Below are 12,137 nucleotides of genomic sequence, written 5' to 3' on the forward strand. Positions count from 1 at the left end.
TGCTCACATTTCTTAGAAATTTTATATTGTTGTAAGGGAATACTATATCAATATAACTGTGCTTTTTTTGAGGCAAGAGCCTCTCTTGAACTCCTTAAAAGCTTTATTCATCGGTTTTGATCAGGCTTTGACAATTCCATTGCCCTGATCTGGCAACAATCTCTTGAAGACTGAGATTTATTTTGACAGTCCCTGAATACAAAATACATAGGGTACAATAATCAAAATTTATCTAGGAGTGTACTGGCTTGTAGGGACTGTCAGCAAGGAAAAGATGTGAAACAATGCTGAGATGGGTTACCAAATGTGACAGAGTTTGTGATGCATCCAAATTGGGTTTACCTGTCAAATGAAAATATTTCCTCCGCCTCGCCTTAGCTGACAGCCTAAAATGCATGGATGACCTCTGTTCAATACATGAGACCTCCAGGTGAACTAACATGAGTCCCTTGAGGAGAATATCTCTCAGATGTAAGTCAAACCAACTTTTGATGCCATATCCCAATCAAGCAACTTGTGACTGTGTCATTGAATGGTGTTGATGCTGTTTTGACCGAAATATTCAGTCCTCAACAGGTACGCAAGATAAAAAGTTTTAAAGTACTAATTTGTATAGTGTAAATACTTCATCAGCTTTTGTACAATTCAGTTTTTGAGGAGCCACTGTGTGAGGGATGTGATCCAGTCAATAAAAATGTTTGTGTCATTGACCGGTTGATGACTGTATGCCAAATATGTCAACCAAATATTACATGTCATCCACTCAAATGAAATTTGCAATCTCTGGAAGAAAATTTCTTCTACAAGTTGTCCTCCCTTCATCTTTCATATGCATGGGATTGCTCCCTTCTGTATGGAAAAGCTTGGATATACCAGATGTCTTTTGGTTTTCAATGCTCATACTTATTATACTGCATCACCTGGTCAGGTATGGTTGTCAATGTAATTATCAGGTTGTTCTATCATACTAACACTAGAAATTTTAGCTGCCTTAATCTGGAGTGTGAATATGGCTTTGCCGATGTTCCTGCCCTTTTCTTTGAAGTTACAAGTATGTTACAATTTTTTTTTGCCTGAACTTACTTGAATATGGCTGTAGATATTGCACCTTATATGACAGAACTGGGGTCAATCAGTTCAAGGTCATATGTAACAGTGATTACCTATACTGTTTTAGCCTGGGTCATCTTCATCAGCCTGATGCTAGAAGTGTTGATTTGGGTGGGATGTATGGCTTTCTACATCACTCAACATGTTTGGAGCACAACAACTCCACACTTTTTGGGACAAAAGGTTTCTCAACCTCATAAAGTCTTGTTTGGCCATGCAGCATGGAGGAGACATTTCAGGTTAGTGATGTCTAAAGAATAGTTAAAAAAATTAGTCTGACAATTTACAGTGGAGAGACCAAGATAATTCAGTTATCAAGAGGATTGCTTGCAACAACCTTTATTTTAACACTTCTCTTCTCCTTGGTTGTCAATGTTTTTCTAGATCCCATTCAAGAAACTGGCATTACACCAACAAAAGATATTCGTTCCCTTAGCTCATCTTTGCTTCCATCGGCATCCGATACATGTTCATGGAGTGTGGTCCTTGTATGTATCACTCTTTTTAAATGTCTCTCAGACATATCTGAAGGAGATATTGTTTAATTAGGTCACTCCACACTATCCTAGAAGATCAGATCTAGAAGACTTTTCAAGCATGATCAATGTCACACCATTACCGAGAAGCAAGGGTCAGTTCAATATGCTCACTCAACTCACTGAAAAAATATGACAGATGTAGATCCACCAAACATGATTTGGTAGGGTTTAAGATTGTCTTCTGTAGTAGTGTTTGAAAGTCTGGTTAGGTAAGGTTATTGGGTGCCCAGGGGCTCTAACCGAGACCGAGACCGGTTAGGGTTCGTTCCCAGACCCAAAATAACCTAACTGGACCGAAGATAACCGATGAAAACCGGTTAGTTGCAGTTACTAACCGGTTAGGACCGAAAAAATAGAAAATCGATTAAAACGGCGTATATTTTTCATATTCCTTGCAGTAAACATTATTGCCATGCGTCGTAGCTTTAAAACAAGCCCAAGAACGCTAAATTCGGTGAAGAATTGACAATTTTATAATAATATTCTTGAAAGCCTACTATTTTAGCCAATAATTTAGAGATTTGACCATAACTCTGTCAGATTTTTAGCGTTTCTCATGCTTTTAGATGCGTTTTGAAGGGGCATAATAGGGTCGGTTGTAACCGGTTATAACCGGTTTTTTAACGGTTAGTTAACCGCAAAATAACCGGTTATTTCATTTCCAGAATTGACTAACCACTAACCGCGGTCCGGTTTTTTTGCGGTTAGGTCCGGTCTGGTCTCGGTTATTTTCCAGTTAATTAACCTAACTTCCAAGCACTATTCTGCAGTGAGAGCTCTGTGATGCAATAAAACATGGTGTTGAGAGCAATAAAGGATCAAAGATCCCATCTGAAGAAGTGCTTCAAGGAAGAGAAAGATTGCAAGAGCAATGTAAACAGCTACACAATTTATGGTGGGTGGTTGATGCCTCAAATTGAAAGCTGCATCTGGCATAATTGGCAATGACGGCATGGATATGGCAATGAATGGAATATAATATCCAATACCTAATATGTTATATCAACAGAGAGTTACTGCTCATTGATAGTGAGGTGACTACATACCTGCTACTTCAAGCAATAGAAGTGGAAGATCAAAAAGTCCAAAAAATGTGTCCAGGTTGAATGTCCTAAAAACAATGAGAATAAAAAGACTAAATAAATTTGAAACTTACAAGAGCGGGTGGTGAACTAGAGTAAAACTGACCATGCCCAGTGCAAACCAATGCTGACCTCAAGGAAGTCCATCTGACCAGTATCTGTACTCCCAATGAAGTGGGCCAGAGAAGAGGAGTAACATCAGAGAGAGAGGAGTGGTGGAACAGCCATTTTGACTTGTGATCATGAAGGGTGCTGAAAAGCAGCGACGCTGCATGTGGAAATTCTACTTTTGGACCGTTCTTCACGCAACACTGCACTCTCATCTCATTTCCGACGCTTCTCTGGGTTTTCGCCATTCATTGCAAGCATTCATTCACGTCGTCGAGTCGCCCTGCGCCTTCCGGTCCGATTTGCGGGACCCCTACCTCACCTGTTGCCGGATTTAGTTGAGTTGATTTCTGTTATATTCCTTGCCCAACCTCAGTGACTTGCGATTATTTCGTCGATTTTTCATCTTTTTTATTTTTTATTTACTTCGCCATTTATTTCATGACCTCTTCCCTCTCTCCTACTCCATTTATCGTTACCGTTTGAAAATTTCTCGATTTGGTTGTTTCTTTTTATTCACACCTTTTCCTCGATGCAAACTGTGTACTTTGCTAGAGAAAATATCAAATTATCGTCGGTGTGGCCTCGCTTATACCTATTATCGTTATTTTATTGTCGCTGATTATATTTGCACGCTGTCGACGGTCATTTCACACGTCGCCAACGGATGAATCCCAGTGAAAATCGACCCTAAAAAATGGCCAAATGGATCGGTGGAGCCCGATCTGAACAGGGGAGATGGCCGGAAATTGGCAAATATATCGATTTGATCCGGAGAAACCCGATCTGCACAGGGTCAATTTTCACTGGGAATGAATCTTTGGTCTGTTGTCGCTTCAAGTTCAATTGATCTTTATAGGCCTGTGTAGAGGACATATCTACCTATCCCAGAAAAACCGGAAACCTTAACAGAAACTTTCAGAGCCATTTTGAATCTCTTCGTATCTAAAGGTTCTTGGTATATTTTGGACCGCGTTGTTGTCGCATCAGTGCACATGAGGCAACTAGGACTCGTAGGAGTCTCGTGTCCGTAGAATCCCCACTGAGATCCAACTGCTGGCCGTGTTTCCCATGAGAGTGGGAAGGCATGAGAGAAATATTCCTCGCAAAGGGAAACCAGTGCCTTCACCCTTGTCCTTGTCATATCAGATTACCTTGCGTGCGGGCTTAAAGGTGTTCATGCGATTCCGAATTACCGTTTATCAAAAGTTTCAGAGTCCTCTGAGAATGCCCAGCACGTACAAAAATGAACACGTCCTGCCATTCCCAACCCAGATATAACGCCAAATATGGACATGTCCATCTCAGAAATCCGCCTCTGCAAACATCCATTAGCCCAGGCGCTATTGGTTCCGAAATGAATACAAGAAGCGATTGGCCAATTGATTACGTAATGCCAGACAACTTGCACTAACCTCCCAGCAAACAGCCATCGGTCTTCTTCAACCAAAACAACACATTCAGAGACCCAGTTCTCTACGTGAATGATGACAGAAACACCAGTTGCTTACCCTTTTGCTTACGCGTTGCGGCGGAGGTTTCGGAAGAGGACGGTCGACAACAGCCGTCGATGCCACCACGGTCCACAATTGGGTGAGCTTGTCTCGAAAGATCTCGAATTTGCTGTGGCTAACATAGCTTTTGTTACAGATCACCCCGAATTTGCGGTGCTGCAGCTGCAAGGACCTGGTGGATGAGGTGGATGAGTGGGAAGGCAACTGACCATTGTCAGGTACGCTCACGACGTGTATCACTTGAATACGTGGAACTGATGTGTCATTCTAAAAGATTAGATGTTTGCCTGGATCTTTTTCAGCAACGAAATTCGCCAACGATGTCGAACAGACGCGGCTCTGGCGGCAAGGAGCAGTGATGAGTTGATTGATATCTGCGAGATACGAGACGGTGAGACTGTTGAGATGGAGACCTCCGGAGAGTCAAGCTAACGAATCTGTTAAGCAGGGTTCGACATATAGACAGCTTGGGGATCACACTGTTCTATCAAACGATCACCAACAGCTTGAGAACGTGACATCTCTTAACTCTTTCGGCTGGTTGATTGATAACGAGTCAATGGCCCTGACCTATCTCCCGCCCATTTAACATGGACCAATGCTGGCCTACGAAAATCTCAGACAATCCTGGGGGGCTCGAAAGGTACCAGCGGTATATCTCTGTCTCTGTCATTTGCGCGGCCACATCCCTATCACTTCCCACTTCCTCTCACTTGAGTCGCTGCAGCGCAATCGCTGGGAGTGTCATTTCTTCGTCAAATTTATTCTCAGCTATGATCTGGCATGTGTCAAACTCAGCGTAAGTCGTTTCCTCGACTTCAGCTCTTTATGGTTGTTGGTATTGATCCAGGGGTCAGTTCCAGGTCCGTCTACAGATCCAAAGTTACATCTTTCATCCCCCAACTACGTCTCATACCGTCGTCATGCTCACGATGACTGGGGAAAGTCAAGGTAGTCTCCGCGCTCCTACAACCCAAATTCAATACGACCTTGCTCAGGGCACAGATGCCCACCTGGTCCCTCGTCATCTTTTACCCATCTCTTCGCGGCGTTTTCAATCCCTACCTCCTCACAATTGTTTGAACCACCTCTCATATTCGCCACTGCGGACCCCTCAGCTCTCAAACCATGACCCCATACCTGGGTCAAACCATACCGGCTCAGCACAACCGCCCAAGCTATCGTAAATGAAGTTGTGAGTCATGGTTACCACCAACACCGTCTCGGAGCTCACTAAACGAAATGCAGATGTTTGCCTATGGATCAGGACCTTTAGAAGGGTTGGAGGTAGAGGACTCTCTCAAATTTTCTCCAAACGTAGCTATTCAGTCTCAATCGATCGGTGCTGCATTATATATAAGTCTCAAGTTATCCAAAATGTTTTGGTTTGATAGCGCCCTTCAGTCTCAAGGGTTCGACGGTGTAGATGGCATTCTCGGGTAAGAGGATCATCCTGTTGGTTGCCTCCCTATTTATCTATGCAACGCAGCATCGGCCCAGTTGACCTGACAGTTGGTAAGTCCAAGACAAATTCTTCCTCCCCAGTTCCTCACTCTGACGCGCATATAGGCACTTTTTTTCCGCAACAACCTCAACAGTCCCGATGGTGACAGACAATTTGTTCAAACAAAATGTCGTTCAGGTGGAACCGATAGCTCCAAGTACACAGGTACGATTAGCTACACACCGTTAACGACGACCTCACCCGCTAGCCATTACTGGGGAATCAATCAGTCTATTCGTTATGGACCTTAGATGATTATTCTCTCAACACCGGCCGGTACCGTCGACACTGGTTCGTCCTCTTCTCTTTTCTGACTTTGATAGCACGTCCTTATACGTGTCGGCTTTCAACACAGGAACTACCCTGATCCTGATCGCCAGTGACCCCTTCAGCAGATACATGTCAGCCGCCGGTGCCGTTCGACAAGACCACTGGTCTCCTTCACATCACCTTGTCTCCTTCGCATCACCCCCGAGTACGCAAACCTGCAAAGTCTATATTTTACCACGAACGGCGTAGGTTTTTCCGCAGCTCGTAGCGCAATTCATAGCTCACGAAGTCCCAAGTAGCTACTTTAAAATAAAGTTCCCAGGATATGTAAATAAATCAAGCACTATATCTTTGTTTTACACGGCTTCTTCCTCAAGCTCCAGGCCCAGGACCACTGTCTCACTCACAAGCCAGATCTGTTGCTTGACACGCGTAGAGTTACATATTAAAGTACATATGCCTCAAGAGATTATAAACCACGACATGCCATTCCACCCTCAGAGTCCAAAGTAGAAGCTTGAGCAGGCGTGCCTGAGGGACCCAGGGTTTTGTTATCGTTTGGTTATCGTCGTTAGGGAGGCTCATGATCAGAGGGGCTCATGTGGTATGGATCAAATGTATATAAAGTAGAGGGAACACGAATAGATACAGAAAATGAGAGAAGCGAAAGAAACGGTGGTGGTACAGATCTAGGGGGGAAAGGGAATCGCTCTAGCAGTTCACTGTTCACCAGCGTATTGGCCTGCCAAATTTGGGACGCAAACCCTCGCTGGCCAACCTCAATATTCCATTCCTAAGCTTTTTTCAAATTCTTGACTGACCCAGGACCACCCTTTGACTTGACCTTTTTTTTGAGGCAACACTCTAATTTGATTTTTTGGCTACGCGAGCAATTCTAGGCAGTTCCTGTCATGAACTTTACTTATTCAAAGTTTGCCCTTCGTCGAACTTTCTCAAATTCAAACTAGGCCCAAGCCTCAACCTATGTGAAGTTTCGGAAGTTCCCATTTGACCCCAATGACCCTAAGCACTTCGTACCTCTTGAATCAAATAGTATATGCAACCCTTGGCAAAGCACAATCCAGACGGCCAGCGACTCCATTCCAGTAGTGGGCCGACTAAGTGCCTAGCCGTAGGTAATTTGGATCTGGTGATGGATGGTGCAATTGGTACGTCTGTTCAATGTCTGTTCTCAATGTTTGCATTGCAGCCCTCAGCCTGAAGGCCTGAGGGGTTAACGTTTTATCATCAACTCGGAATGTTGCGAACATTTCAAGTTGATATGATTGGCTCGTCGACTTCCCAAAAGGCTCTCATTGTATGTACTTGACAGGGCTCAGAAAGGGTACCATAAAATTGGTTCTCGGCCAATGGCGCAATGTGGCCGCCATGTTTCCGACCCATGACCACCGCACCCCATGGACGCGGTATCGAGTCGTCGATCCCAAAGGAACCTTCTAAAATTAGTCAAATTTTGAAATACAGGAAATACAGGATCGACGTCAGGGTTTGCTCTGCGAGAGAACATAAAAGCGATGTCCGTAAACGTTTCATCGCTAACGGATGGCTACCCCGGCCACTTAACGTTCTCAGTTTTAGAAGGTTTCAAAATATGTCAGATGCTTCTGGGCCACCACGCCTCGTTCTCGACAACACGTGCGTTTGATTCTTTTGTGGAATTTTGCTTGCCTCATTGTCAACTGCAGATTGGGCGCAGCTTTTATCGGAGTTGTTGTGGCGGGATGGTTCGTGTTTGTGTGCTTTATGACCATCCTTCTCTGACGTTCCAACAGCTTGTAGTTCGGAGGTCTGTCATTTCGCCGCCTTCCACTTATCATTTTCGCCGATATTACTTTAGTATCTTGCGTTCAAGCGTGGTACTACTTTACCCACCAAAACGATCGATGGCATCTCAAGCTTCTCGTGAATAACTTTTTTCTATTAGAATTCCCTCCCTTGCTCACACTCAAACGTAGGTCAGCGCGGTGATGATGTTCGATACGGCACACCAAGCCCTTATCATGAACACTGGTATGGGCATCCCGGATTTTGTGAATTTCTTTGTAATTAGGTGGTGTTTAAGTTTACGCATATGTCATTTCAAACTGGGGCAACATGTCTATTCTGGGAGAACTCGTTCCGTACGCGCCCTTCTCCTCCTATTCTCATTTTCTGAATCGACTTCAAAATTTAGGACTCTTTTAATTGAAGTCTTATTCAACGTGCGTCTTCACATTACCTCTCTCTGCCACGGCTTCTAAATTTCCGGTGGTAGGGGTTGACTGCGTTTCTCGTTCAAAGGTTCATTCACTCGATTTCGCCGAAAATGATAGGTTTACTCTGTTTCAGCTTCCTCGCAACCCGCATTTGGCATTGTAAGCCCTCCCCTCGTAATCATTACTCCCCTCAAATTCGATTCTCGCCTCATTCACAGTAAGCAACCGAAATATATGGATCACGGGCCTCATTGTGTGTTCCTTCTCCTTAAATGCAACTCCATGTCTCATACAACATCACAGAGTTTTCTCGTACTCGGAGAGTTTGGTATGTGTCCCTTCATTCATTCCTACCTATTTTTTTGACGCGACTTGTATGATTCAGGTTGCATCCTCGGTTCTTCCCATTATTTTTTCCCCGTTTCAATCCGCTCACTAGTTGATTCCATCCAGCATATACCGCCATCTCGTAGGTCGCCGTTCCTCTATTTGCACAGGGATGTTGACCATCGCGATGCAGATTGCAATATAAGACTTTCGTTCAGTTGACAGAGCTCAAAGTAAATTCCATCCTCCGATTCTGTACATTTTTAAAAAAAAAAAACACTTTTTGTAGACCCTATCGATCACAGTCAACGTACTGGCGGCAGCAGGGGACGTCCTCATTGCTGGCACCCTGTGCACCATCTTGCACTTCTCTCGCACTGGCTTCCATCGGTCTTTCTTTTTTTCTCTTCCCTACATGCGGCTACCAACTAATAAACGTTTCTTATGCAGAACTGATACCATTATCAATAAACTTGTAATAAAATGGCGTGTTCCCTTGTATCGTTTTTCTGACTTAATCATTCTAGATTATTTTTTCAGTAAACACAGGTCTCATTACCAGGTACGAACGCTACTATCGGTTGAAGAACTTGTCCACTAAAACGAATTTAGCCTGTGTGCCATAGCGTCCCTGGTTTCAGTACGTTCTTTTTATACTATCGGGCAATCTGGTGATGATGCCCTATGGCAGATCCTCGCTGCCGGCCAGACGTTTATTTACATCGCCTTCTTCTTCTGCATGGGCCGTCGTAAGCTTGCCTTTCCCTCCAACTTCTCCAGCCAAATAACACCACATAATAAAAGTCTACACAAACTCCCTTCTTGCAACACTAAACGCGCGCAAGGGTATCCGTCAAGCTTCCGATGCGATGCACAGCACCAACCCAAGCGAGAGCCATGCCGTATCCCTAAATCCACTAAGCGGACTTAATCCTAATACAGTGTCCAATGGAAAGGTGAGTTTTCTAAACTCAACGTGCACTTCCTCTACTAGGTAATGTTTTCTAACGGGAAACTGGTTTTGACAGCAGCAGGCAAATATATCGATCAAGATTGATACCCAGACAGAGTTTGCGACGGATTCTGGGGACGATATGAAAAATCCTCAACGGTGACGGTCCGAGATCTTTCAACTATGAGACATTAATCTCACGGCGCTCAGAGCCCCGATTATCTCAGGGAAAAGGGACTCGGAAGGGAAGACATTTAAATATTGTTCTTGACTTATTACCGTTGTGTTACCGCTGAACTTTAATCACATGAGTAAAGATTCGATAAAATTTGTGGCGTATATTGGACAGGCAATATATGAAGGTGAACCTGGGGGAAGAAAGCAAACACACCACCAAAGTTCTCCAGTCCAGAGAAAGCAGCCCTTGCCCTCGGATCGCCAGCCTACAAAACGAGAGAAGGCAAACAGAGCAATAGTTGTTTGGCCAACGCAAGGTCGACGTCAAGGGCGATGGTCAAGTTGTTGTTCAACTTCAAACACATCTCACGGTGGCTCAGACATCTCGTGAACGTTTCTTCGCATATACCTAGTACTCTACCTTTACAATCCGAAGTATTTGTCTCCCAAGCCAAGTTCTATGCCGTCCCCGAGCTCGCCACATAATTTATCTGTGAGTTCCTCCCGAGCTCCTTCCACTGCACAATCTTGGGATATGATAATGATGTTGAAAAATTGGTCGGTCCGACGAGAAAGGCAGGTAGTGTGGACTTTCGGTCCGAGGCTGAAATAGCCGATGCAGTCTATCAGCAAGTGAAAGGAGGTGGCGATTGAGGGGAAGTGGGAGCGATGGAGTGGGATCTGGGTAGATGACGAGAAGGGGGATAAGGAAGATTTGCAGTCGATCAAAGTAGTGACGTGGAGATAAGAAGGGTTCTACGTTGATTCAACTGAACTTGTCAAAGGGGATCGACACCTCGAAACACATGCGAGAGCCGCGACGGCCACATCACAAGAAAGCCGGCAAATCTTCCCGGAATTTCCATAACCATGCGATGCGTGATCTTGTATACTGAGACATTAGCTCAAGAGCTAGCTATAGGTCGATTCGTCAACCACAAGATCAGCATGAGGGGGCAGGCGCATACATAAGGCGGCGTCTGGCAGGACCCCGAGGGCCCGCTGTGCGGACAAGTCGCGCCCCTGCGCACATGCACCAGATATTTTGGTTGTAGGGCGGGTGGACTTCACCGGGACGACATGCATGTTAAACGATATCGGTCCCCTCGTTCATCTAGGACCAAGAGGCTGAGATATAGAGAGCTAAGTGGCTGATCCCGTCCTTCAGCAGCTCTCAACCCAAGTGGACAGCCAATGAAGTTCGACCGCCGGGTCCGCATGCAGAGAGACAACTTCAAATGGAGCATCTATAAACAGCCATCTAAGGATGTACCAAGATGTTGATTCCACAGCAGAAAAGTAGGTCCCAGTAGCCACCTCTACCGTAAATGTCCATAGTCTCTAGAAGGCGATCCTATTGAAATGGGGTGTGTGTGTGGATTAAGAACGATGCCGCAGGTATTCATCCGACAAGGGAAAGGCGAGGTGTGGACGGCAATATGGACGCTACTTCATCCGAAAGACAAGAGCAACTCATACTCTGCGTCCCTGCCTCGACACAGGTGACAGGGCAAACAATTAGCAGAAGGCGATGATGGCGAGGACTGGACGTGGGGGGTTGGAACGTTGAAAGTTATGAGCGGGAGTTGTGAGGTACGTTGAGGTGGAGATGGTGGGTGAGCTCGCGTATCGGGAAGCTGTTCCGTTCCAGCGTGTATCATTGACAAAGCTGTGAAAGGGGATCGATAACCCCGAAATGTATGCGCGGAAAAAGCAGAAGGCGACAACATCAGAGGAAACCCAGAAGGTATTTCCCAAGAAGCCGACTGTGGATCCTCTTGAGACGTAGTACAAGAGGTAGCTGTCGGTCGAATCATTAACCATAAGACTAGCATGAGAAGGAGGCGCATACTTGAACTGATCTCTAGCCACTCTCCCAGAGACGGTTGAGGGTTGAACATTCCGCGTAAAAGAAACTGGGCTCAGTGAGCCGGACGTCTTCAAAGATCGCGGATGACCCGGGTCGAGTTCAAAACACGTCTGACTCTCCGAACGACGACGGGATGTCGTTCGCCTGTCCTGCAAAAGTGAGGGAAAGGGTGGACTGCTGGGGAAAGTGAGTGAGTTTAGCTTGTCGAAGTCAGGAGGGGCGCGAAGGAGATGGACGAGCAGAACAAGTGGAATGACGAAGCTGGAGGGCAAGAAACGTGAACGAAAGTGAAGGTGCCAAGGTTAGTAGGAGACGAAAGCGAAAGGAACGGCATGGAAGGCACCAAAACGGAGACAGTAGAAGGAGGTTAAAAGACGGGAAGGACACCCACCTGCGCAGAGTCTGAAGGCGCATAAAGTCAATCTTGAGCTTTCGTAGCGACTAGCCGCAGTCAAAGTTAGGGTTCGT

The 12,137-nt window shown here is 45.3% G+C and overlaps 5 protein-coding genes across 5 annotated transcripts; 3 read left to right on the forward strand and 2 right to left on the reverse strand.

Moving 5' to 3' along the window:
• Positions 1 to 440: 440 nt before the first annotated feature.
• LACBIDRAFT_332905 (uncharacterized protein) lies at positions 441 to 1,908 on the forward strand (the record flags this gene model as incomplete). Its single annotated transcript, XM_001887432.1, has 9 exons — positions 441 to 471; positions 567 to 576; positions 634 to 667; positions 929 to 942; positions 987 to 1,051; positions 1,100 to 1,349; positions 1,400 to 1,598; positions 1,660 to 1,741; positions 1,859 to 1,908. 9 exons carry the CDS (start codon positions 441 to 443, stop codon positions 1,906 to 1,908), a joined length of 735 nt encoding a protein of 244 aa, XP_001887467.1.
• Positions 1,909 to 2,408: 500 nt separating this feature from the next.
• LACBIDRAFT_310378 (uncharacterized protein) lies at positions 2,409 to 2,878 on the reverse strand (the record flags this gene model as incomplete). The annotated part of the gene is made up of 3 exons (XM_001887478.1): positions 2,409 to 2,638; positions 2,696 to 2,784; positions 2,838 to 2,878. 3 exons carry the CDS (start codon positions 2,876 to 2,878, stop codon positions 2,409 to 2,411), a joined length of 360 nt encoding a protein of 119 aa, XP_001887513.1.
• A 583-nt stretch (positions 2,879 to 3,461) lies between these two features.
• LACBIDRAFT_332906 (uncharacterized protein) lies at positions 3,462 to 4,565 on the reverse strand (the record flags this gene model as incomplete). Its single annotated transcript, XM_001887479.1, has 6 exons — positions 3,462 to 3,625; positions 3,722 to 3,962; positions 4,082 to 4,157; positions 4,255 to 4,315; positions 4,351 to 4,462; positions 4,563 to 4,565. The coding sequence occupies 6 exons, from the start codon at positions 4,563 to 4,565 to the stop codon at positions 3,462 to 3,464; spliced, it is 657 nt and encodes a 218-aa protein (XP_001887514.1).
• Positions 4,566 to 4,943: 378 nt separating this feature from the next.
• On the forward strand, positions 4,944 to 6,426 carry LACBIDRAFT_332907 (uncharacterized protein; the record flags this gene model as incomplete). The annotated part of the gene is made up of 8 exons (XM_001887433.1): positions 4,944 to 5,152; positions 5,518 to 5,548; positions 5,602 to 5,792; positions 5,843 to 5,868; positions 5,996 to 6,022; positions 6,109 to 6,148; positions 6,181 to 6,332; positions 6,377 to 6,426. The coding sequence occupies 8 exons, from the start codon at positions 4,944 to 4,946 to the stop codon at positions 6,424 to 6,426; spliced, it is 726 nt and encodes a 241-aa protein (XP_001887468.1).
• A 1,443-nt stretch (positions 6,427 to 7,869) lies between these two features.
• On the forward strand, positions 7,870 to 9,893 carry LACBIDRAFT_310382 (uncharacterized protein; the record flags this gene model as incomplete). Its single annotated transcript, XM_001887434.1, has 20 exons — positions 7,870 to 7,872; positions 7,928 to 8,050; positions 8,104 to 8,158; positions 8,211 to 8,268; positions 8,322 to 8,349; positions 8,403 to 8,428; positions 8,477 to 8,502; positions 8,562 to 8,596; positions 8,647 to 8,671; positions 8,729 to 8,740; positions 8,797 to 8,812; positions 8,864 to 8,903; positions 8,960 to 9,060; positions 9,121 to 9,145; positions 9,198 to 9,232; positions 9,283 to 9,310; positions 9,362 to 9,419; positions 9,475 to 9,626; positions 9,699 to 9,781; positions 9,833 to 9,893. The coding sequence occupies 20 exons, from the start codon at positions 7,870 to 7,872 to the stop codon at positions 9,891 to 9,893; spliced, it is 990 nt and encodes a 329-aa protein (XP_001887469.1).
• Positions 9,894 to 12,137: the final 2,244 nt, after the last annotated feature.

The sequence above is a fragment of the Laccaria bicolor genome, genomic scaffold, assembly GCF_000143565.1.
Source record: "Laccaria bicolor S238N-H82 LACBIscaffold_45 genomic scaffold, whole genome shotgun sequence".
NCBI classification, from domain to species: Eukaryota; Fungi; Basidiomycota; class Agaricomycetes; order Agaricales; family Hydnangiaceae; genus Laccaria; species Laccaria bicolor.